This window comes from Pseudophryne corroboree, chromosome 10 (assembly GCF_028390025.1).
Source record: "Pseudophryne corroboree isolate aPseCor3 chromosome 10, aPseCor3.hap2, whole genome shotgun sequence".
Classification (NCBI taxonomy): Eukaryota; Metazoa; Chordata; class Amphibia; order Anura; family Myobatrachidae; genus Pseudophryne; species Pseudophryne corroboree.
In genome coordinates, this window is record NC_086453.1 from 352,481,918 (window position 1) to 352,508,154 (window position 26,237).

At 44.9% G+C, this 26,237-nt stretch overlaps 1 protein-coding gene across 1 annotated transcript in view; it reads right to left on the reverse strand.

The window, feature by feature from the left end:
• Positions 1 to 26,237, reverse strand: part of LOC134965629 (indolethylamine N-methyltransferase-like) — a 53,053-nt gene that overhangs the window by 18,636 nt on the left and 8,180 nt on the right. The window contains exon 2 of the mRNA XM_063941968.1: positions 18,313 to 18,520. Coding sequence (XP_063798038.1) covers positions 18,313 to 18,520 — 208 coding nt within the window. The remainder of the gene's footprint in view (positions 1 to 18,312; positions 18,521 to 26,237) is intronic.

Genomic DNA, 26,237 nt, shown 5'->3' on the forward strand with positions numbered 1-26,237 from the left:
TTGGCAGGTCCTTCAGTCCAGACCAGATGTCAGCACTCGCTCCAGACTGCCCTGCATCACCGCCAACGGGTGGGCTCGGAATTCTTAGCCTTTTCCTCGCAGCCCCAGTTGCGGGAGAATGTGAAGGAGGAGCTGTAGACAGGTCACGTTCCGTTTGACTTGACAAGTGTCTCTCCAGCAGGTCTTTGCACCTCTGCACACTTGTGTCTGCCGGAAAGAGAGATACAACGTAGGCTTTAAACCTAGGATCGAGCACGGTGGCCAAAATGTAGTGCTCTGATTTCAACAGATTGACCACCCGTGAATCCTGGTTAAGCGAATTAAGGGCTCCATCCACAAATCCCACATGCCTAGCGGAATCGCTCTGTTTTAGCTACTCCTTCAATCGCTCCAGCTACTTCTGCAAAAGCCTGATGAGGGGAATGACCTGACTCAGGCTGGCAGTGTCTGAACTGACTTCACGTGTGGCAAGTTCAAAGGGTTGCAGAACCTTGCACAATGTTGAAATCATTCTCCACTGCGCTTGAGTCAGGTGCATTCCCCCTCCTTTGCCTATATTGTAGGCAGATGTATAGGCTTGAATGGCCCTTTGCTGCTCCTCCATCCTCTGAAGCATATAGAGTGTTGAATTCCACCTCGTTACCACCTCTTTCTTCAGATGATGGTGGGGCAGGTTCAGGAGTGTTTGCTGGTGCTCCAGTCTTCGGCACGCGGTGGCTGCATGCCGAAAGTGGCCCGCAATTCTTCGGACCACCGACAGCATTTATTGCATGCCCCTGTTATTTTTCAAAAAATTCTGCACCACCAAATTCAATGTATGTGCAAAACATGGGACGTGCTGGAATTTGCCCAGATGTAATGCACGCACAATATTGGTGGCGTTGTCCGATGTCACAAATCCCCAGGAGAGTCCAATTGGGGTAAGCCATTCTGCAATGATGTTCCTCAGTTTCCGTAAGAGGTTGTCAGCTGTGTGCCTCTTCTGGAAAGCGGTGATACAAAGCGTAGCCTGCCTAGGAACGAGTTGGTGTTTGCGAGATGCTGATACTGGTGCCGCCGCTGCTGTTCTTACTGCGGGAGGCAATACATCTACCCAGTGGGCTGTCACAGTCATATAGTCCTGAGTCTACCCTGCTGCACTTGTCCACATGTCCATGGTTAAGTGGACATTGGGTACAACTGCATTTTTTAGGACACTGGTGACTCTTTTTCTGAGGTCTGTGTACATTCTCGGTATCGCCTGCCTAGAGAAATGGAACTTAGATGGTTTTTGGTACTGGGGACACAGTACCTCAAACAATTCTCTAATTCCCTGTGAATTAACGGTGGATACCGGACACACGTTAAATACCACAGCAGCTGCCAAGACCCGAGTTATCCGCTTTGCAGCAGGATGAATGCTGTGATATTTCATCTTCCTCACAAAAGGACTGTTGGACAGTCAATTGCTTACTGGAAGTAGTACAAGTGGTATTCCGACTTCCCCTCTGGGATGACGATCGACTCCCAGTAGCAACAACAGCGCCAGCAGCAGTAAGCATTACACTCAATGATGCATCAGAGGAATCCCAGTCAGGAGAGGACTCGTCAGACTTGCCAGTGACAGGTCCTGCAGGACTATTGATTTTCATGTCTAATGAGGAAATTGACACTGAGGGAGTTGGTGGTGTGGTTTGCAGGAGCTTGGTTACAAGAGGAAGGGATTTAGTTGTCAGTGGACTGCTTCCGCTGTCACCCAAAGTTTTTGAACTTGTCAATGACTTCTGATGAATGCGCTCCAGGTGATGTATAAGGGAGGATGTTCCTAGGTGGTTAATATCCTTACCCCTACTTATTACAGCTTGACAAAGGCAACACATGGCTTGACACCTGTTGTCCGCATTTCTGTTACAATAATTCCACACCGAAAAAGTGATTTTTTTTTTTTAATTTGACCAGGCATGTCAATGGCCATATTTGTCCCACCGACAACAGGTGTCTCCCCGGGTGCCTGACTTAAACAAACCACCTCACCATCAGAATCCTCCTTGTCAATTTCCTCCTCAGCGCCAGCAACACCAATATCCTCATCCTGGTGTACTTCAACAGTGACATCTTCAATTTGACTATCAGGAACTGGACTGCGGGAGCTCCTTCCAGCACTTGCAGGGGGCGTGCAAATGTTGGAAGGTGCCACCTCTTCCTGTCCAGTGTTGGGAAGGTCAGGCATCGCAATCGACACAATTGGACTCTCCTTGGGGATTTGTGATTTAGAAGAACGTACAGTTCTTTGCTGTGCTTTTGCCAGCTTAAGTCTTTTCATTTTTCTAGCGGAAGGATGAGTGCTTCCATCCTCATGTGAAGCTGAACCACTAGCCATGAACATAGGGCAGGGCCTCAGCCGTTCCTTGCCACTCCGTGACGTAAATGGCATATTGGCAAGTTTACGCTTCTGATCAGACGCTTTTAATTTTGATTTTTGGGGTCATTTTACTGAACTTTTGTTTTTTAGATTTTACACGCTCTCTACTATGACATTGGGCATCGGACTTGGCATACAACATTGATGGCATTTCATCGTCTCGCCCATGACTAGTGGCAGCAGCTTCAGCACAAGGTGGAAGTGGATCTTTCCCTATTTTACCCTCCACATTTTTGTGCTCCATTTTTTAATGTGTGGAATTATATGCCAGGAATATATCAATAGCAATGGCCTAATGTACCGTACTGCTATATATATACTGGTGGTCAGCAATATTCTGCACTGTCCTCCTACTATTAACTGCGCACAACTACAATGCAGCACAGATATGGATTGTATACTTGACGACACAGAGGTAGAGCAATGGACTACTATACCGTACTGCTATATATATAGTGGTGGTCAGCAAAATTCTGCACTATCCTCCTACTATATACTGTGCACAACTATAATGCAGCACAGGTATGGATGGATAGTATACTTGACGACACAGAGGTAGAGCAATGGACTACTGTACCGTACTGCTATATATATATATACTGGTGGTCAGCAAAAGTCTGCACTGTCCTCCTACTATATACTGCGCACAACTACAATGCAGCACAGATATGGATGGATAGTATACTTGACGACACAGAGGTAGAGCAATGGCCTACTGTACCGTACTGCTATATATATACTGGTGGTCAGCAAAATTCTGCACTGTCCTCCTACTATATACTGCGCACAACTACAATGCAGCACAGGTATGGATGGATAGTATACTTAATGACACAGAGGTAGAGCAATGGACTACTGTACCGTACTGCTATATATATACTGGTGGTCAGCAAAATTCTGCACTGTCCTCCTACTATAATACTGCACACAACTACAATGCAGCACATGTATGGATGGATAGTATACTTGACGACACAGAGGTAGAGCAATGGCCTACTGTACCGTACTGCTATATATATATATACTGGTGGTCAGCAAAATTCTGCACTGTCCTCCTACTATATACTGTGCACAACTACAATGCAGCACAGGTATGGATGGATAGTATACTTGAAGACACAGAGGTAGAGCAATGGCCTACTGTACCATACTGCTATATATATCTACTGGTGGTCAGCAAAATACTGCACTGTCCTCCTACTATACACTGCGCACAACTACAATGCAGCACAGGTATGGATGGATAGCATACTTGACGACACAGAGGTAGAGCAATGGCCTACTGTACCGTACTGCTATATATATACTGGTGGTCAGCAAATTTCTACACTGTCCTCCTACTATATACTGCGCACAACTACAGTGCAGCACAGGTATGGATGGATGGTATACTTGATGACACAGTGGTAGAGAAATGGACTACTGTATTGTACTACTATATATGTACTGGTGGTCAGCAAAATTCTGCACTGTCCTCCTACTATATACTACAATGCAGCACAGATATGGAGCATTTTCAGGCAGAGAACGTAGATATTTGCAGCACACTGAGCACAGATATTTGCAGCACACTGAACACTGAAACTGAGAGAATGCAGCCACGTCCTCTAGCTATCATCTTCAATGCACGAGTGAAAATGGCGGCGACGCGAGGTACTTTATATGCAATCCGAATCTCGCGAGAATACGACAGCGGGATGATGACGTTCGGGCGGGCTCGGGGTAATCAAGCAAGGCGGGAAGATCCGAGGCTGCCTTTGAACCGTGTAAAATAGGTGAAGTTCGTGGGGGTTGAGATCTCAATGAACCTGCTCATCTCTAATATATATATATATATATATATATATATATGTGATTGCAAGGGAATGCCGCGCCACTTGTGATACCACAAACTCCCAATTAGAAAAAACACTCCCAGTTATTTGGGCGTCAGCTGCCCCCTAAGGAAACGCAATGTTACGTTGCCGCAAAACAAAGGGTAGGGATACTGGATAGGGGTATAAGCGACCTGAGGTGTTTGTATGTGGCCAAGTGTAATAAACATATAAAATATATAAAAAAAGATATATAAAAATATAATATCAATTTATTTCACAACATTAGGAATGAATTTAAAGTGCAATACACATGAGAGAGACAATTAAAAAATTAGAGTCCTTTACATAAAATAAGCTAATTAAAAAAGTGGAGTAATAGCATATATAATCTTAACTGATATAGTAGGAGGTCTCTGGGTGAAGGCCCAACGCGTTTCGTCTCCAATACTTCTTCATGGGGTCATGAATAAGTCTTGGAGATGAAACGCGTTGGGCCTTCACCCAGAGACCTCCTACTATATCAGTTAAGATTATGTATGCTATTACTCCACTTTTTAATTAGCTTATTTGCACAGACAATTTGCACTTTCATTGAGGATTGAACATATGTCCATTCCTTTTTTAAAAAGAACTGTCTTTTTAGAACCATATTTTATGTAAAGGACTCTAATTTTATAATTGTCTCTCTCATGTGTATTGCACTTTAAATTCATTCCTAATGTTGTGAAATAAATTGATATTATATTTTTATATATCTTTTTTTATATATTTTATATATTTATTACACTTGGCCACATACAAACACCTCAGGTCGCTTACACCCCTATCCAGTATCCCTATATATATATATATATATATATATACACATACACACTGTATATATTGAGGAGGCTTCAGACGCTGTAACCCTGGATTCTGATAAAATATGTTAAACTTGACAGGTCATATTTTCCGTACGTTATTGTTATCTCACTGCGATTTGGATTCACCATTTCTCCTCACTTATTTGTTTTATTGTTTAGTGGTTTCTGAATTTCTTCTTTGTCTGCTCGCTGGGACGGACCAAAGAAGTCACTTCTGTGGTTCATCTTCCCTAGAGATGGAGTTGGCTAGTATTAATCTCCCCATTACCTAGCTCATCTCATATAACCACTAAATGGAATATTAAGTTATTGTCTTGGAATGTAGAAGCTTGAACACGCCAATAAAGAGAAAAAATGTATTGACACAGCTTAAAAATTTTCGCCATGACGTTGTCTTCTTAAAAGAGATGCATTGGAAACTGTCTGACCCCAACACTCTGAAAGATAGATGGATGAGGGAATTTCACAGTGGTTCTTTTATTACCAAATCACGTGGAGTGCTGTTGTTGTTTAGTACCTCACTTAATTATACCATTAAAGATGAGTGGATAGATCAGGATGGTAGATTCCTATTTTTGAAAGTAACCATGGAAGAAGAGACTGTCATTTTTGCCTGTATGCTCCCATGTGTCCTAATGCCACCTTTTTATCTGATGTTTATGCAAAGTTACAGACTTGGGTGGAAGGGTCTCTGATCATGGGTGGAGACCTTAATGTCCCTCTAGACTCTTCTTTAGATGCATCTGAAGGCCCCAGACAAATAGGTCATGGGCATAACACCCCACCATCTCTTTCTCTGTTAATTGACTCATTGCAACTATTGGACCCACGGCGATATCTACACCCAGTGTCTAGAGAATACTCCTTTTTTCCTAACCCCTACAATTTTAGATTATTGGCTAATATCTCACACTCTCCTGCATCATATAAAAGATGCTGTTATTGCTGATATTCTGGTATTGGATCATACCCCGATTTGGTTGACCATCAAATTAAATACCTGTGCTTCTGTTAATTGGAGATTTCCAGATTATCTTGCCCATTCTACTGATTTTAAAAATCATTATCTCAGACCTTCTGGAATTATACTATAGATAATTTGGTCCATGAGGACGATACTAATCTATTTTGGCAGGCTTCTAAACCAGTGTTACGGGGGCATGTTTTGTCATATGTGTCCAGTAAAAAAAGGAAACTCAGAGACAGCTTCACCTTAGCTGCTACTACAGTAACATCCGCTTACTCTGCCTTGTTGGCACATCCTACTGAAATCAATAGGTCCTCTTACAGAGATGGCAAGTCTTTATATGACAACCTATGCACTGAACAAGCTGATATGAACTTGAATTTCCAAATAAATAAATAATTCAAATGGGATAATAGACCGGGGAAACTATTAGTGAATTTGGTGAAATCTTCTACAGTTAATAAACCCATAATTGCAATTCGAAATTCACAGGGATAGATCACTACCCACCCAGATAGTATTAGTGAAGAATTCCTCTCCTTTTTTGCAAATTTGTATCAAGCCCCTCCAGCTTCTCCAACGGCAGGTTTGGATTTTATGGCTCAGCCGGGACTCCCTAAACTCAGCAATGATGACAGGGAATATTTACTTTCCTCAATCACTGATAAGGAAATAGAATTAGTCATTAAATCATTGCCCACAGCTAAGACACCTGGACCTGATGGGTTCTCTTTGGCATACTATAAACTTCTTTCTCCGCAAATTCTCCCTTACCTTACTAAGCAGGTAATTCAGATCTGATCACTGGGCTGTGTTTTTGGCTGCCCTGCGATCAGATAGTTGCCGCCTACAGGGGGAAATCACTGTGTAAGTGTGTGATCACTTCGTTTGCAGAGCAGCACAAAAATCAGTTTGTGCAGTTTCTGCACAGCCCAGGATTTACTGCTGCGATGTAATCCTGCTGATCGTGGCCGGAGCTGACGTCAGACATGCTCCCTCAAAACACCTGAGCCCTCATGAGTTTTCCCGGACACTCCTGAGAAACACTCCTGGTCAGTTGCCACCCACAAATGGCATCTTCCTGTCCATCTCCTTGCGAACACCCGTATGTTTGGATTTTTTGCACTATCCCATCGCTAGGCAACGATGCCTGTCACTGTTGTGCAGGGATGGGGGGATAGCCTTAGGCTTCACCACTGGTCCTGGGGTGCCTGGAGGGGGGACCCCTTGATTTAAGGGGTCCCCACTCCTTCAGGGAACCCTGACCAGAGGTGACTAGTTTGGGGGGTAATGCCACGGCCGCAGGGACCAGAATAAAAGTTTCCCCCGGCTGTGGCATTAACTCTCTGGCTAGTGGAGTCCTGTGCTGGTTTTAAAAATACAGGGGATCCCTACTTCTTTAGTCCCCATATTTTAAGAACCAGGGACAGCCCAAGAGCCCGGTGTTGTTTGTCTAAATATGGGGGACCCCAGTCAATGTTTCCATGGTATTTAAAACAACCAGGACAGGCTCAAAGAGCCCGAGGCTGTTTATGCTTAAGAGGGGGACTCCACGCATTTTTCTTTTAAACCATTTCCGACCCCTTTCCACCGATAATCATGCATGGATCTCACTGATCCATGCATGACTATCTGAACACGCCAGCAAAAAGCAGGTCTATTTGAAAGCTCCTTTTTTTAACAAATTCTATACTTTCCCAGCAGTGTTTGGCTATTGTCGGCAGTGATTGAGAATACTAATTTTTAGTAAATTCCAGAGTTGTACTAAATAACAGCCATGTTTGACCGATGGTCTATCCATTCATATTTGTGATCACGGATGTGTAAAAAAATACGAATGCAACAAACACGGACGACTTTCTTGGTTAGTAAACTCCCAAGATGCCCCTTAGGGGGTGATTCCGAGTTGTTTGCTCATTGACGATTTTCGCTATACTGCGATTATCCGCTAACTGCGCATGCGCAATGTTCTCAGAGCGCATGCGCTTAGTTATTTTACACAAAAGTTAAGTATTTTACTCACGGCATTACAAAGTTTTTTCATCGCTGTGGTGATCGTAGTGTGATTGACAGGAAATGGGTGTTTCTGGGCGGAAACTGGACGTTTTATGGGAGTGTGCGGAAAAACGCAGGCATTCGAGTTCCAAAATGCGGGAGTGGCTGGATAAACGGGGGGAGTGGCTGGGCGAACGCTGGGTGTGTTTGTGACGTCAAACCAGGAACGAAAAGGACTGAGCTGGTCGCAATGGCTGAGTAAGTCTGGAGCTACTCAGAAACTGCGGGGTAATCGTTATGAGAAAATTAGCGAAGCTTTCGTTCGCAATTCTGCTATGCTAAGATACACTCCCAGTAGGCGGCGGCTTAGCGTGTGCAATGCTGCTAAAAGCAGCTTGCGAGCGAACAACTCGGAATCACTCCCTTAGAGTACAAAACGGAACTCAAATGGATTCAAAATAATTCAGCACCTTAGTAAATATACCGCCGGGTGGGGGTAAAAAAAATGATTGAGGATCTAGGTAGACTAGAGTGTGGCAATTACAGTTTAATGCCAAAAAATGCTAAATCATGCACTTGGGTCTCAAAAATCCAATGGGTAAATATAGTATTAATGGCACTACACTGGGAACTACTGAGGAGGAAAGGGATATAGGAGTCACTATTTCAGGTGACTTAAAGGCAGGTAAGCAATGTAACAAAGAAATGAGGAAAGCTAGTCAGATGCTTGGATGTATTGGGAGAGGAATCAGCAACAGAAAGAAGTACAGGTTGAGTATCCCATATCCATATATTCCGAAATACGGAATATTCCGAAATACGGACTTTTTTGAGTGAGAGTGAGATAGTGAAACCATTGTTTTTTGATGGCTCAATGTACACAAACTTTGTTTAATACACAAAGTTATTAATAATATTGTATTAAATGACCTTCAGGCTGTGTATATAAGGTGTATATGAAACATAAATGAATTGTGTGTATGTACACACACTTTGTTTAATGCACAAAGTTATAAAAAAATATTGGCTAAAATGACCTTCAGGCTGTTTGTATAAGGTGTATATGATTCATGAATGCATTCTGTGCTTAGATTTAGGTCCCATCACCATGATATCTCATTATGGTATCTAATTATTCCAAAATACGGAAAAATCCGATATCCAAAATACCTCTGGTCCCAAGCATTTTGGATAAGGGATACTCAACCTGTAATAATGCCACTGTATATGTCATTGGTACAACCTCATCTAGAATATTGTGTTCAATTCTGGAGGCCATATCTTGAAAAGGATAGTAATACATTAGAGACTGTACAAAGAAGGGCAACTAAAATGGCTTACATCACAAAACATAACCAGACAGACTAAGAAATCTCAATATGTATAGTGTGGAGCAGAGAAGGGAAAGGGAGGACATGATAGAAACTTTCAAATATATCAAGGGTTTTAACAAAGTCCAGGAGGGAAACATTCTCCAAATGAAGAGAAGCAATAGGACACGAGGACATGAACTGAGACTGGAGGGGGGGAGGGTCAGGGGAAATTTGAGGAAAAATGACTTCACAGAAAGGGTAGTGGAAAAGTGGAACAGACTCCCATCACAGGTGGTAGAGGCTAAGACAGTAGAGCAATTTAAACATGCATGGGATAGACATAAGAATATCCTTACAAATAAATAAGGATCAAATAAGGTTTGAGATAAAAATATGGTAAAAAAAAAAGGGGCAGACTAGATGGGCCAAGTGGTTATTCTCTGCCGTCACATTTTATGTTTCTATGTTTAAATACTGGCTGCTTTATTTTTACACTGCAATTTCGATTCCAGATTGAACACGCCCCACCCAAATCTAACTCTCTCTGCACATGTTATATCTGCCCCCCCCCCTGCAGTGCACATGGTTTTGCCCAACGGCTAACAAATTTGCTGCTGCAATTAGATCTGAATTAGGCCCCAAGACTTTAAAATATTTACAAAATTTCTGGCCACACGTCTTCAGTTTATTTTACCTAAACTTTTACATCCCGCACAAACAGGCTTTATTAAGAATCCGTGCATAATGTACGTACGCTTTTAGCTGCCATGCTGAGAACACACCAAGACCACGAATTGTGATACTGATAAAGGCATTTGATCGTGTCTCTTGGGCTCACCTGACTCGCGTTTTTCATTTTCAAGGTTTTGGCCCAGACTTTATACATATATTTAGCACACTTTATTATCAACCTAAAGCCTTTCTGACTATTAATGCTTTAAATACACACCCCTTTTGTTTTCATTAAAAGGCACTAAACAGGGCTGCCCCCTTTCCCCCTTCTTATTTAATCTAGCTCTAGACCCCATTCTAAGACATGTTGTCAAGGAATCTTGATGGCGGGGCATTCAGATAGCCCACTCTGAGATCAAGTTTTCAGCTGATGATCTTCTACTCTATTTTGCAAATCCAAAAACAGCAGTGCCTCTGTTAACTCTTTTGAGTTAATAGCTTGATTTAATATGATTTATTACAAAACTGAGGCACTATCCTTCTTTCCTCAAGCATATTTGGGGTGGGGTACATCCTTTCCATTTTGCTGTACATCCCACGATTGTCTTACGTACCTAGGTGTTAAAATCCTTTCCCATCCTTCGCAACTCTATGATCTCAATTACGGGCCCCTATTTTCGAAAGCATTTACTGATATGGCACACTGGGCTCATCTACCTTTAACATATACGGGCAGATGTCACTTATATAAAATGTGTTATGATACCAGTACGTCTGACCAGAGGAGATCTTATGACGGAGGTCAGAATACTGGAAGGGAATGCTGGTTACGGGAGCAGGAAAGCCTAGTAACCCCTGGCGCCCTAACTCCGTTGTCTCGCCCGTGTTATCAGAAATCCCCTGCGAGACTATGGTTGCTTGAGCCCATGGCAGCCGCGTTTGAAGGGCGGATTATGTCTGCCCAACTCCGATGCCCCCTCAGGTCTTAATGGGAGACAAAGGAAAATCCGAGACAGGGTGATAACAAGGGGCCCTCTGACTAAGCAACCAGGCCAGGGGCTACAAGCTAACTAACTTAAACCAGAAGTATGTGCGGACAAACCGCCAGGGAAAAGGACAACCAAAAATCCACGAATCCGTTACTCCTATCCAGCACCGCTGGATACCAGAGTGGATTTGTGGGAGCGGAATCCTCCGCAAAAGCTCCGAAACACAATATAACCAAATAATAAATAGTAAGCGGTCAAGCCGCAACACACGGCTACGCCGCGACTCACGAACACCACTGGATGTTAAAGGTGCTCGGTCTGGACTCCAGGAAAGGATGACAACTTCCGAGTATTGGACCACTGAGGACAGGAACGACCGGATAGACAGGACTGGAAAACTCTCTGCAACAGACACAGCAAACAGGAAGCTATTACCGGCGTCTGTGAGAAGTCCTGAGAGTGCTTTTAATTGGGAGCTCTCCAATCAGGAGCCAGACAGGGTAATTAACAATCATGCCGTGCAGCTGCATGCTGCACGGCCAGGATACCAATGAGGTGATTAATCTAGACCCAGCAACGGGGAACGCGGTCCGACAGTGGCGTCCCCGTTGCTAGGGTCTGAGCGGCTCCGTGCGCCCGGCGTCTAGCGTTGCTAGGGAGCCGGCGGCTGTCCGCATGCGGCGTCCCTAGTTGCTAGGCGCCGGGCCGCACTGACGGGCGGACCCTCGGCGCCTAACAGTACCCCCCCCTTGAGGAGGGGTCAAGGAACCCCTAAGGCCAGGTTTCTGAGGAAATTCTCGAAAAAATGCCTTTTTGAGCCTCGGGGCATGGAGATCCTTATCCAGGACCCAAGACCTTTCTTCTGGACCATAACCTCTCCAATGTACCAAAAAATAAAGCCGACCCCGGGACAACTTGGAATCGAGAACCTTCTCCACCAAGAACTCCTGCTGACCCTGTACATCTATTGGTGATTTCCCCTGAGAGATCTTCCGAGGAAATCTACTGGAAGAAACGTATGGTTTCAACAAGGAGCAATGGAAGGTTTTTCCGATCCGGAGAGTTCTTGGTTAACGTAACCGGAAAGCAACTGGATTGATTTTTTTTATAATATGAAATGGTCCAATAAATTTAGGGCCCAATCTGGCTGAGGTTTGTCAAAGTTTAATGTTGCGAGTCGACAACCATACCCTATCTCCAACTTTAAAAGTGCACGGCCGCCGGAGCCTGTCAGAAATTTTTTTCTCCCGAAATGCCGCTTTTCTGAGAGCAAGGTGCACTTTTCTCCAAATGAGTCTGAGATGAGCGGTCAAGGTCAGTGAGGAGACAGAGGAATGTTGAAGAAAGGAATTAGCTCTGGGGTGAAAACCGAAAACTGTAAAAAATGGAGACACATTGGTGGAGGAATGACAGGCATTGTTGTAAGCAAACTCCGCCAACGGAAGAAACTCGGACCAGTCATTTTGGAGTTTGGCCGAGTACAAACGCAAATATTGTTTTAATGATTGATTAACTCGCTCAGTCTGCCCGTTGGATTGGGGATGGTAGCCAGACGTTAAAGACAATTTCATCTTTAAAGAGGCACAAAAAGACTTCCAAAATTGTGCAATGAATTGTGGACCCCGATCAGAAACAATATCAGTGGGTAACCCATGGAGTCTGAAAACATGGCGGAGGAACAAAACTGCCAATCCCTGGGCAGATGGCAATCGGGGAAGAGCAATGAAATGGGCCATCTTGCTAAAACGGTCAACTACCACCCATATGACTCGGCATCCGGCTGACAGAGGGAGGTCCACCACAAAATCCATGGAAATATGAGACCATGGCCTGAGAGGAACATTCAAGGGCATAAGTTGACCGATAGGCAAGGAACGGGGAACTTTATGCTGTGCACAGACCTGACACGAAAAAACAAACTCCTTAATGTCTTTGGAAAGACCAGGCCACCATACTGAGCGGGAGACTAATTCCAAAGTCTTAGCGATCCCCGGATGCCCGGCAACTTTGCTATCATGAAACTCCGTCAAAACAGTTGCTCTCAAAAACTCAGGGACAAAAAGACGACCAGCAGGAGTATTTCCAGGAGCTTGATGTTGAAGCTGCTTTAACTGGGTAAATAAATCTTGTGTGAGGCCTGCCCGAATGACTGAAGACGGAAGTATGGGAGTAACAGGAATGTTATCATGAACTGGAAGAAAACTGCGTGATAGGGCATCCGCCTTGGTATTCTTGGAACCTGGCCTGAAGGTGATAAAAAACTTGAAACGAGTAAAAAATAAAGCCCAACGAGCTTGCCGGGCATTCAGCCGTTTAGCTGATTCAATGTACTGAAGATTTTTGTGATCAGTCAAAACTGAAATGGTATGTGTTGCTCCCTCAAGCCAATGCCTCCACTCCTCGAAAGCCCATTTAATAGCCAGTAATTCCCGGTTACCAACATCGTAGTTGGATTCAGCAGATGAGAATTTCCTGGACATAAAGGCACAAGGATGTAATTCTAGAGAATCCGGATCCTTCTGAGATAGGATAGCCCCTACTCCAACCTCCGAGGCATCAACCTCAACAATGAAAGGCAATTCTGGGTTGGGATGTCTGAGGACTGGGGCTGAGATAAAGGCTTGTTTCAAGGCCTGAAAAGATAATTCAGCTTCACGTGACCAGTTGGTTGGATCCGCTCCCTTCTTAGTCAGTGCCACAATGGGAGCAACTAGGTCGGAGAAAGAGTGAATAAATCTTCTATAATAATTCGCAAACCCTAAAAAGCGCTGAATTGCTTTTAAGTTGGTGGGTTGCGCCCAACTAAGGATGGCTTGGAGCTTCTTCGGTTCCATACAGAATCCCCGAGGGGAAATAATGTACCCTAAAAAGGATACCTCCGTGACATGAAATTCACACTTCTCCAGCTTGGCATATAGGTGATTTTCACGTAATTTTTTTAGAACCTGACGCACCTGGGTAACGTGTTGTTCAATAGAGTCAGAATATATCAATATATCGTCTAAGTAGACTACTACGAATCTTCCAAGAAAATCACGGAGCACATCGTTAATGAGATCCTGGAAAACTGCCGGAGCGTTAGACAGGCCGAATGGCATAACCAGATACTCATAGTGACCCGACTGAGTACTGAATGCCGTTTTCCACTCATCCCCTGACTTGATTCGGATGAGGTTATATGCTCCTCTTAGGTCAATCTTAGAAAAAATCACAGCCGAACGTAGCTGATCAAAGAGGACAGAAATCAGCGGCAAAGGGTAAGTATTTTTTACTGAGATTTTATTCAAGGCTCTAAAGTCAATGCAAGGTCTGAGTGATCCATCCTTCTTCTCCACAAAGAAGAAGCCTGCACTTAAAGGGGATTTAGATGGCCTGATAAATCCTTTCTCTAGGCTTTCTTTAACATACTCATTCATGGCCACAGTTTCTGGACCGGATAATGCATATAACCTTCCCTTAGGCAAAGTGGCACCAGGAATTAGCTCAATAGCACAATCATAAGGCCGATGGGGAGGCAGAATGTCCGCATTGCCCTTGGAAAATACATCAACCAAATCCTGGTATTCCACAGGAAAGGGTGCGGGAATGACAGCAGCTATTCTGATGGGAAGCGTAATACATTCCTTATTACAGATGGTACCCCATTGTGAGATCTCCCCTGACTGCCAATCAATGATGGGATTATGAAAGGCCAGCCAAGGGTGACCCAGAACCACTGGAACTGCTGGGCAATGGGTAAGGAAAAATTCAATTTTTTCGGAATGAAGAGCTCCTACCGAAAGTAGTACAGGGGGTGTACAGAGAGAAATAACCCCATTGGACAAGGGACTCCCATCTAAACCATGCATGGTGATACACCTACCCAAGGCTAACTGAGGAATACCTAAGGCCTTGGCCCATGTTAAGTCCATAAAGTTCCCTGCAGCTCCACTGTCAACAAAAGCCGACACCGAGGAACAGAGGCTGCCAAAGGAAACTTTAGCTGGGACTAACAGTGAATTATTTGAGGAGATAAGCTGCAGACCAAAGTGAACCCCCTCACAACTCACTTGGTCGAGGCGTTTCCCGACTTGTTCGGACAATTACGGGCAAAATGTCCCTTACTCCCACAGTACAAACAAAGACCAGAATTTTGCCTTCTGGTTCTTTCTTCAGGAGACAGCTTGGAGAGACCTATCTGCATGGGCTCCTCTATGTCCACAGGAATGGAAAAAACACAAGGAGTAGACCCGACAGGTGCTCCTTTTTCAGCCCTCCGCTCTCTGAGACGACGATCAATCTTAATAGAAAGCTCCATGAGTTTATCAAGAGTCTCAGGAGCGGGATACTGAAGGAGACTGTCTTTTATAGACTCAGATAAGCCGAGGCGAAACTGACTGCGCAGGGCTGGGTCATTCCATCCACAGTCGTTCGACCAACGGCGAAACTCCGTACAATAAATCTCTGCGGGATTCTTACCCTGTCTGAGAGCACGCAAATGACTCTCGGCGGATGCCTCTCTATCAGGGTCAACATATAGTAGCCCTAAAGACCCCAGAAAGGCGTCTACAGACAACAATGCCGGATCGTCTGTTCTTAAACCAAAAGCCCAGGTCTGGGGATCCCCCTGAAGTAAAGAAATAATAATTCCGACCCGCTGAGATTCCGTACCTGAGGAGACTGGTCTTAAACGAAAATAAAGTTTACAAGACTCTTTAAAATTAAAAAACTGCTTTCTATCCCCAGAAAAACGGTCAGGCAAATGCATTTTCGGTTCAGGAACGACCCTCTGGGAAGTCCGTAACAGATCTTCCTGTGACCTCACCCGAAGGGATAGATCCTGAACCATCTGAGTAAGTTCTTGAATCTGACTGACTAGAAGCTGGCCAGAATTTGGCCATACACCATTGGGATTCATGAGGCCGACAAATCTTCCAAACTGAATAAGGGAAAAAATCAAATCCTGTTTTAATTTTAAATTTTAGTCTGGCCGGTAATAATGTTATGATACCAGTACGTCTGACCAGAGGAGATCTTATGACGGAGGTCAGAGTACTGGAAGGGAATGCTGGTTACGGGAGCAGGAAAGCCTAGTAACCCCTGGCGCCCTAACTCCGTTGTCTCGCCCGTGTTATCAGAAATCCCCTGCGAGACTATGGTTGCTTGAGCCCATGGCAGCCGCGTTTGAAGGGCGGATTATGTCTGCCCAACTCCGATGCCCCCTCAGGTCTTAATGGGAGACAAAGGGAAATCCGAGACAGGGTGATAACAAGGGGCCCTCTGACTAAGCAACCAGGCCAGGGGCTACAAGCTAACTAACTTAAACCAGAAGTATGTGCGGACAAACCGCCAGGGAAAAGGACAACCAAAAATCCACGAATCCGTTACTCCTATCCAGCACCGCTGGATACCAGAGTGGATTTGTGGGAGCGGAATCCTCCGCAAAAGCTCCGAAACACAATATAACCAAATAATAAATAGTAAGCGGTCAAGCCGCAACACACGGCTACGCCGCGACTCACGAACACCACTGGATGTTAAAGGTGCTCGGTCTGGACTCCAGGAAAGGATGACAACTTCCGAGTATTGGACCACTGAGGACAGGAACGACCGGATAGACAGGACTGGAAAACTCTCTGCAACAGACACAGCAAACAGGAAGCTATTACCGGCGTCTGTGAGAAGTCCTGAGAGTGCTTTTAATTGGGAGCTCTCCAATCAGGAGCCAGACAGGGTAATTAACAATCATGCCGTGCAGCTGCATGCTGCACGGCCAGGATACCAATGAGGTGATTAATCTAGACCCAGCAACGGGGAACGCGGTCCGACAGTGGCGTCCCCGTTGCTAGGGTCTGAGCGGCTCCGTGCGCCCGGCGTCTAGCGTTGCTAGGGAGCCGGCGGCTGTCCGCATGCGGCGTCCCTAGTTGCTAGGCGCCGGGCCGCACTGACGGGCGGACCCTCGGCGCCTAACAAATGATATGCTTCCCAAGATTCCTCTATGTTTTACAGATGCTCCCTGTGATCCTGCCCAAATGTGCCACAGATGCTTTGAATAAAGCTTTAACAAAATTTATCTGGGCAGATAAAAGACCTCAAATATCCCTTTATAAATTGCAACAAAAGAAGGAATTAGGAGGAATTAACCTTCCCTGGCTCAACCTCCAAGATTATATAAGTAACCAACAAAAGCTTTAATTCACAATTGATAAAACATGGGTTTTTGGGAGCATTTACTCCAAAGAATACACCATTCCAAAGGTAATCGATTATTTTTAATAAAATTGGCAGCTACCACTAAAAAGACAATACTGTCACAATGGATCTCTCTGGATCCTTTACCTGTTTATTTGATACACCCTAGGAAACACCCTAGAATATTATTATTGTTTTTAATGGATTGGACAGAGACCTCAATGCAGAAATAAATAAAGGCTGGAAAATTGCGCATACGCATGCACAGTTGTTCCATAATCGGACGCTGTGTGATTTTGCACAACGGCAATCAAGTCTGAATCGGGCCCCATATCCTTTCCTCATATACTGGTTCCCACTAATGCATCCCAACTGTAAAAGTAGACACCAGCCTTTACATTGATCTGACTTCATAATATGCTCATTCATTGACCATTAAAGGTCAAAAACATACAGCCAATAGAATGGTTTCCCATACTGCAGCCAGACTCGTGCCTGGTTGGTTATGTTCTACAAGGATCATTTGATCATTTCATGTCTGTATTCCACCAAGAGCAAGTTCATGTCCCTCACTAAGGGTTTTTTATTTGCTTTTTACCTGTGGCTCCACATCAGGAGAGAAGAATCCATATAGATTTAGGTGATGAATGAAATTGAAACCCAGGGATTTGGGCAAGTAGATTTAACAAAAGAATCAAACAGTAAGGGGTTCAGTATTTTTACCTAAGTCTACTGAACTACATGTACCCGCAGACCATGGCATGTACAGCTGTAGCCACACTCATTGTTTCTAAAACTCAGCATAGTCACACCTTGTTAGACGTGACCATCTGCGCACATATTAACTGCAAATGGGGAATGTGCGCTTAGATGCGCATATGCCCCATTTGCAGAGAATGGGGTGGCTAAATACGCAGGTTGGTCCACGAGCGGGACTATGACAGTTGTAGACATTATGTGCGTGGCTGCAGCTGTAGTGGACGATAGAAAAAAAATTCAGCCCAGGCTAAATGAAACCCAATGAAAACTCCATGATTCAGTCTTGGCATGTAGAGCATTTGGAATAGTTTACTGTGTACTGACACTGGAGTTACTCTGGATAGATGTTTTGGAAGATACGTTACCTGTTTCCTTCTAGGCATTTCATATATTCCATTATGTGAGACCAATCAAACGCTCCTGTATGTGTATTAATCCATTTGTTCAGCTCCATAATACATTGCTCAGTGCACTTCAGCACAAGGATCTGTTTGAAAAATCCACTGGCTGTATAGAGATGATGAATGAAAGATCCAGGACTGATGTCAATCAAAAGATCTCCCTTAATGTGACCTGCAGGGAAAGATCACACTGATTACAGAGTGTAATATATTACGTAGCATCTATTCTATGTGGGATGTTGTCAGGATCCTGACAGTCAGAATACCAACTGTCATAATCCTGATGGATCCAGACGGTTAGTACTGGGGTTAGGGTTAGGAAGTAGGGGGAGGGTTAGGGTTAGTCTTCAGGGGTCGGAGAGGTTAGGGTTAGGTTGTGGGAATTTGACCATTGGGATGCAGCTGTTGGCATCTTGAATGTTGGGATTGTGGCTGCCAGGATTTCATACCCAAGCCTTCTATGCGTCATTCTTTAATGTCATGTTACAGATAAGTAAATGCCTCACCACCTACCTGTTGCTCCTTTCTTGTAAAGTATGAGGAAAATAAGTAGTTATTTGAGCAGCATTATCAGTATCTGGGGTCACCTACCCTAACAAAACACACAGACATTTACAGACCATAATGTGCCATAATGTAAACTCTTAGAAGAAATGCACACTTACTGCAGATATCAATAATGTTCACAGTTGTTATGATAAATGAAATCACTATTGGACATCTCAATCCTTGTACATTTAGTACATGGCTGTACACCAGGGAAGGGTTTGTAGCGAAGTCTGCAAAAAGTCGCACAAGCAAAACCAGCAAATAACACAGGAATGGATACTGCAGGATCCAACTGAGAACCAGGTGCTTGGTGAGCTTTTATTCAATACATACATACCTTGCCCACTGGTTATACTTACCCAGCATGTATGCTCTCTTGTACGTAACACCTACTGTACATAGACTCTTTAGACACTTGTACTATATTGACCCTCTACTTAGCAGAGCCGTAAAAGTAGGGAAGGTTAAGAGAGGAAGTGTGCGGGATGCTGGAGGAGTACTCACTCTTCCAGGGATGCCGGGGACTACCAGAAAAATTGGGAGTCTCCTGCAACTTCCAGGAGAGAAGGTAAGTATGGCACAATGTTACAAAATAGTGCCGAGGGAACAGGTAGATTAATGCTGGGCACACCCTGTGGACACATCCTATGGGCACCAAGCTCTGGAATGCGATACATGCACCATGCTCTGGAATGCAATATATTGCGAAATGTGGACCCAGTAGGTAGCGCCATCTTTATATGGTATTACCTAATGGAAGCCTATGTGATTTTCCCTTTTCCTCGCATTTTCCCTTTGAGAGGATACCCAGCACAACCAGCAGTGCATGCATTAGCCAACACAAGTGTAGATAGGACTCTTGGGTCATAAATACGGTAGTCCTTCTATCACATAAGACAGCTCTTACTGAGAGAGCTATCCTTTGGGATTTTCTTTAAGCATATGGCATTAGTAAATACCATCATGTTTGCAGAGTGGCAGGATGCATTGCATGCAAAATGCAATACTTGATGCATCCCACCCTAGGCACTGCACAAGCTGTAAGAGTACGGTAGCGCATGGTCATGCAAATGCAAGAACATACTATCAAATTTCCAACATCTGCAAGGCAGGCACAAAAACAGTACAGTATGATGAGGGCAGTGACATGACCATTGATTGTCATTGGATGACTGCTGAATCACCGAATCAGCTGACAGCACTGCAGACATTGAGCACAACTATATTAGAATGTACAGCGCTGCCATTTCTGTGGCTCAGCAATACCACAGCTGACAATATTATTTTCTGCTATGTTTCTGTGTCTGTGTCCCTATAATTGTCCTGGCAGGAATTTTGCAGACTTCTTTCAGGCAGGTGCTCAGGTGAGTACAGAGGACATTCCTTTCACATGCCACCTTTCAATAATTTTAAGGGCCTAACGCTGATAGCTGAGGGTCCCCTTTTCTCAGGGGTACCAGATTTTTGAAAATCGTCAGTAGGTAACAGGAGATATCTGATTTCAAAGCAGTAGTCCCCATCTGAGCCTGTTATGTGCTCTTCCCAGCCAGAAATCTCAGGTTCTGTCTGACTTTTTTTTTTACTTAGAGTTTTTGAAAGTTAAGAAATCTATTTCCAGAAACTGGAGATATCTGCAGTCAAGCAAGCTGCCCTCCCACCAGAAAATGATGAATATTAAGCCTACTACACTATCCAACCCTCCCCTGCATATTAAACACCCTCTACCACCCTAGTAGTCATGTACCAGGGCCTCTTCATTCAGTCCAATGGCCACTTCTACAGTTTAGTGTTCTCCCTCCTGCCCCATCTCCCACTATCTGTGTAGTAAAGGATTAATTAGCAGAAATTACTGCTCCAGGTCTTACATGCTAAGTGGAAGATAGAATAAACCCTACCAACTGTTGAATATCAAAGCTGTCACTGACAGCACCCCCCACCCCTACTGCTGGAGGATGGGTGGGGATCCCAGTGCATTGTTGGGCCCAGGGGCCTACACTGCTGATAAGACGACCCTGATTGGATGAGGATTCCTTTGTGCCCATAAAACTGCAGTTTTAACTAGAGATGAGCGTGTTCGGTTTCTCGGAAACCGAACCCCCCCGAACTTCACGCTTTTTACACGGGTCCGAGGCAGACTCGGATCTTCACGCCTTGCTCGGCTAACCAGAGCGCGCCCGAACGTCATCATCCCGCTGTCGGATTCTCGCGAGGCTCGTATTCTATCGCGAGACTCGGATTCTATATAAGGAGCCGCGCGTCGCCGCCATTTTCACACGTGCATTGAGATTGATAGGGAGAGGACGTGGCTGGCGTCCTCTCCGTTTAGAGTAGACTAGAGAGTAGTAGAGAGTAGAGACACTTGATTTACTAATTTTGGGGAGCATATTAGGACGGAGTACTACTTGCTGATAGTGTGACCAGTGACCACCAGTTTAATTAATCCGTTCTCTGCCTGAAAAAAAAACGATACACAGTGTGACACAGTCACATACCATATCTGTGCTCAGCCTCAGTGTGCCCTCAGTGTGCTGCATCATCTATGTAATACTGTATATCTGACTGTGCTGAGTGCTCACTGCTCACACAGCTTAATTGTGGGGGAGACTGGGGAGCAGTTATAGCAGGAGTACATATTTTAACAGTGCACACTTTTGCTGCCAGAGTGCCACTGCCAGTGCCAGTGTGACTGACCAGTGACGACTACTACTTGCTGATAGTGTGACCAGTGACCACCAGTTTAATTAATCCGTTCTCTGCCTGAAAAAAACCGATACACAGTGTGACACAGTCACATACCATATCTGTGCTCAGCCTCAGTGTGCCCTCAGTGTGCTGCATCATCTATGTAATACTGTATATCTGACTGTGCTGAGTGCTCACTGCTCACACAGCTTAATTGTGGGGGAGACTGGGGAGCAGTTATAGCAGGAGTACATATTTTAACAGTGCACACTTTTGCTGCCAGAGTGCCACTGCCAGTGCCAGTGTGACTGACCAGTGACCACTGACCACCAGTATATTGTGATTGTCTGCCTGAAAAAGTTAAACACTCGTCGTGTGGTGTTTTTATTCTATAAACGCATTCTGCTGACAGTGTCCAGCAGGTCCGTCATTATATAATATATACCTGTCCGGCTGCAGTAGTGATATATATATATTTTTTATATCATTATCATCCAGTCTATATTAGCACTGCAGCAGACGCAGTACGGTAGTCCACGGCTGTAGCTACCTCTGTGTCGGCAGTCGCTCGTCCATCCATAATTGTATACCACCTACCCGTGGTGTTTTTTTTTTTTTTCTATCTTCTTGATACTAGTAGCTTACTTTAGGAGTCTGCAGTGTTGAGCTGACAGTGTCCAGCAGGTCCGTCATTATATAATATATACCTGTCCGGCTGCAGTAGTGATATATATATATATTTTTTTATATCATTATCATCCAGTCTATATTAGCAGCAGACGCAGTACGGTAGTCCACGGCTGTAGCTACCTCTGTGTCGGCAGTCGCTCGTCCATCCATAATTGTATACCACCTACCCGTGGTGTTTTTTTTTTTTTTTCTATCTTCTTGATACTAGTAGCTTACTTTAGGAGTCTGCAGTGCTGAGCTGACAGTGTCCAGCAGGTCCGTCTTTATATAATATATACCTGTCCGGCTGCAGTAGTGATATATATATATTTTATATCTCATTATCATCCAGTCTATATTAGCAGCAGACGCAGTACGGTAGTCCACGGCTGTAGCTACCTCTGTGTCGGCAGTCGCTAGTCCATCCATAATTGTATACCACCTACCTGTGGTGTTTTTTTTTTTTCTATCTTCTTGATACTAGTAGCTTACTTTAGGAGTCTGCAGTGCTGAGCTGACAGTGTCCAGCAGGTCCGTCTTTATATAATATATACCTGTCCGGCTGCAGTAGTGATATATATATATTTTATATCTCATTATCATCCAGTCTATATTAGCAGCAGACGCAGTACGGTAGTCCACGGCTGTAGCTACCTCTGTGTCGGCAGTCGCTAGTCCATCCATAATTGTATACCACCTACCTGTGGTGTTTTTTTTTTTTCTATCTTCTTGATACTACTAGTAGCTTACTTTAGGAGTCTGCAGTGCTGAGCTGACAGTGTCCAGCAGGTCCGTCATTATATAATATATACCTGTCCGGCTGCAGTAGTGATATATATATATATTTTTTATATCATTATCATCCAGTCTATATTAGCAGCAGACGCAGTACGGTAGTCCACGGCTGTAGCTACCTCTGTGTCGGCAGTCGCTCGTCAATCCATAAGTATACTAGTATCCATCCATCTCCATTGTTTACCTGAGGTGCCTTTTAGTTGTGCCTATTAAAATATGGAGAACAAAAATGTTGAGGTTCCAAAAATAGGGAAAGATCAAGATCGACTTCCACCTCGTGCTGAAGCTGCTGCCACTAGTCATGGCCGAGACGATGAAATGCCAGCAACGTCGTCTGCCAAGGCCGATGCCCAATGTCATAGTACAGAGCATGTAAAATCCAAAACACCAAATATCAGTAAAAAAAGGACTCAAAAATCTAAAATAAAATTGTCGGAGGAGAAGCGTAAACTTGCCAATATGCCATTTACCACACGGAGTGGCAAGGAACGGCTGAGGCCCTGGCCTATGTTCATGGCTAGTGGTTCAGCTTCTCATGAGGATGGAAGCACTCAGCCTCTCGCTAGAAAAATGAAAAGACTCAAGCTGGCAAAAGCACAGCAAAGAACTGTGCGTTCTTCGAAATCACAAATCCACAAGGAGAGTCCAATTGTGTCGTTTGCGATGCCTGACCTTCCCAACACTGGACGTGAAGAGCATGCGCCTTCCACCATTTGCACGCCCCCTGCAAGTGCTGGAAGGAGCACCCGCAGTCCAGTTCCTGATAGTCAGATTGAAGATGTCAGTGTTGAAGTACACCAGGATGAGGAGGATATGGGTGTTGCTGGCGCTGGGGAGGAAATTGACCAGGAGGATTCTGATGGTGAGGTGGTTTGTTTAAGTCAGGCACCCGGGGAGACACCTGTTGTCCGTGGGAGGAATAGGGCCATTGACATGCCTGGTGAAAATACCAAAAAAATCAGCTCTTCGGTGTGGAAGTATTTCAACAGAAATGCGGACAACATTTGTCAAGCCGTGTGTTGCCTTTGTCAAGCTGTAATAAGTAGGGGTAAGGACGTTAACCACCTCGGAACATCCTCCCTTATACGTCACCTGCAGCGCATTCATCATAAGTCAGTGACAAGTTCAAAAACTTTGGGCGACAGCGGAAGCAGTCCACTGACCAGTAAATCCCTTCCTCTTGTAACCAAGCTCACGCAAACCACCCCACCAACTCCCTCAGTGTCAATTTCCTCCTTCCCCAGGAATGCCAATAGTCCTGCAGGCCATGTCACTGGCAATTCTGACGAGTCCTCTCCTGCCTGGGATTCCTCCGATGCATCCTTGCGTGTAACGCCTACTGCTGCTGGCGCTGCTGTTGTTGCTGCTGGGAGTCGATGGTCATCCCAGAGGGGAAGTCGTACTCGTAAGACCACTTTTACTACTTCCACCAAGCAATTGACTGTCCAACAGTCCTTTGCGAGGAAGATGAAATATCACAGCAGTCATCCTGCTGCAAAGCGGATAACTGAGGCCTTGGCATCCTGGGCAGTGAGAAACGTGGTTCCGGTATCCATCATTACTGCAGAGGCAACTAGAGACTTGTTGGAGGTACTGTGTCCCCGGTACCAAATACCATCTAGGTTCCATTTATCTAGGCAGGCGATACCGAAAATGTACACAGACCTCAGAAAAAGACTCACCAGTGTCCTAAAAAATGCAGTTGTACCCAATGTCCACTTAACCACGGACATGTGGACAAGTGGAGCAGGGAAGGCTCAGGACTATATGACTGTGACAGCCCACTGGGTAGATGTATGGACTCCCGCCGCAAGAACAGCAGCGGCGGCACCAGTAGCAGCATCTCGCAAACGCCAACTCTTTCCTAGGCAGGCTACGCTTTGTATCACCGCTTTCCAGAATACGCACACAGCTAAAAACCTCTTACGGCAACTGAGGAAGATCATCGCAGAATGGCTTACCCCAATTGGACTCTCCTGTGGATTTGTGGCATCGGACAACGCCAGCAATATTGTGTGTGCATTAAATATGGGCAAATTCCAGCACGTCCCATGTTTTGCACATACCTTGAATTTGGTGGTGCAGAATTATTTAAAAAACGAGAGGGGCGTGCAAGAGATGCTGTCGGTGGCCAGAAGAATTGCGGGACACTTTCGGCGTACAGGCACCACGTACAGAAGACTGGAGCACCACCAAAAACGCCTGAACCTGCCCAGCCATCATCTGAAGCAAGAAGTGGTAACGAGGTGGAATTCAACCCTCTATATGCTTCAGAGGTTGGAGGAGCAGCAAAAGGCCATTCAAGCCTATACAACTGAGCACGATATAGGAGGTGGAATGCACCTGTCTCAAGCGCAGTGGAGAATGATTTCAACGTTGTGCAAGGTTCTGCAACCTTTTGAACTTGCCACACGTGAAGTCAGTTCAGACACTGCCAGCCTGAGTCAGGTCATTCCCCTCATCAGGCTTTTGCAGAAGAAGCTGGAGACATTGAAGGAGGAGCTAACACAGAGCGATTCCGCTAGGCATGTGGGACTTGTGGATGGAGCCCTTAATTCGCTTAACAAGGATTCACGGGTGGTCAATCTGCATTTTGGCCACCGTGCTCGATCCTAGATTTAAAACCTACCTTGGATCTCTCTTTCCGGCAGACACAAGTCTGCTGGGGTTCAAAGAACTGCTGGTGACAAAATTGTCATGTCAAGCGGAACGCGACCTGTCAACATCTCCTCCTTCACATTCTCCCGCAACTGGGGGTGCGAGGAAAAGGCTCAGAATTCCGAGCCCACCCGCTGGCGGTGATGCAGGGCAGTCTGGAGCGACTGCTGATGCTGACATCTGGTCCGGACTGAAGGACCTGCCAACGATTACGGACATGTCGTCTACTGTCACTGCATATGATTCTCTCCCCATTGAAAGAATGGTGGAGGATTATATGAGTGACCGCATCCAAGTAGGCACGTCAGACAGTCCGTACTTATACTGGCAGGAAAAAGAGGCAATTTGGAGGCCCTTGCACAAACTGGCTTTATTCTACCTAAGTTGCCCTCCCACAAGTGTGTACTCCGAAAGAGTGTTTAGTGCCGCCGCTCACCTTGTCAGCAATCGGCGTACGAGGTTACATCCAGAAAATGTGGAGAAGATGATGTTCATTAAAATGAATTATAATCAATTCCTCCATGGAGACATTGACC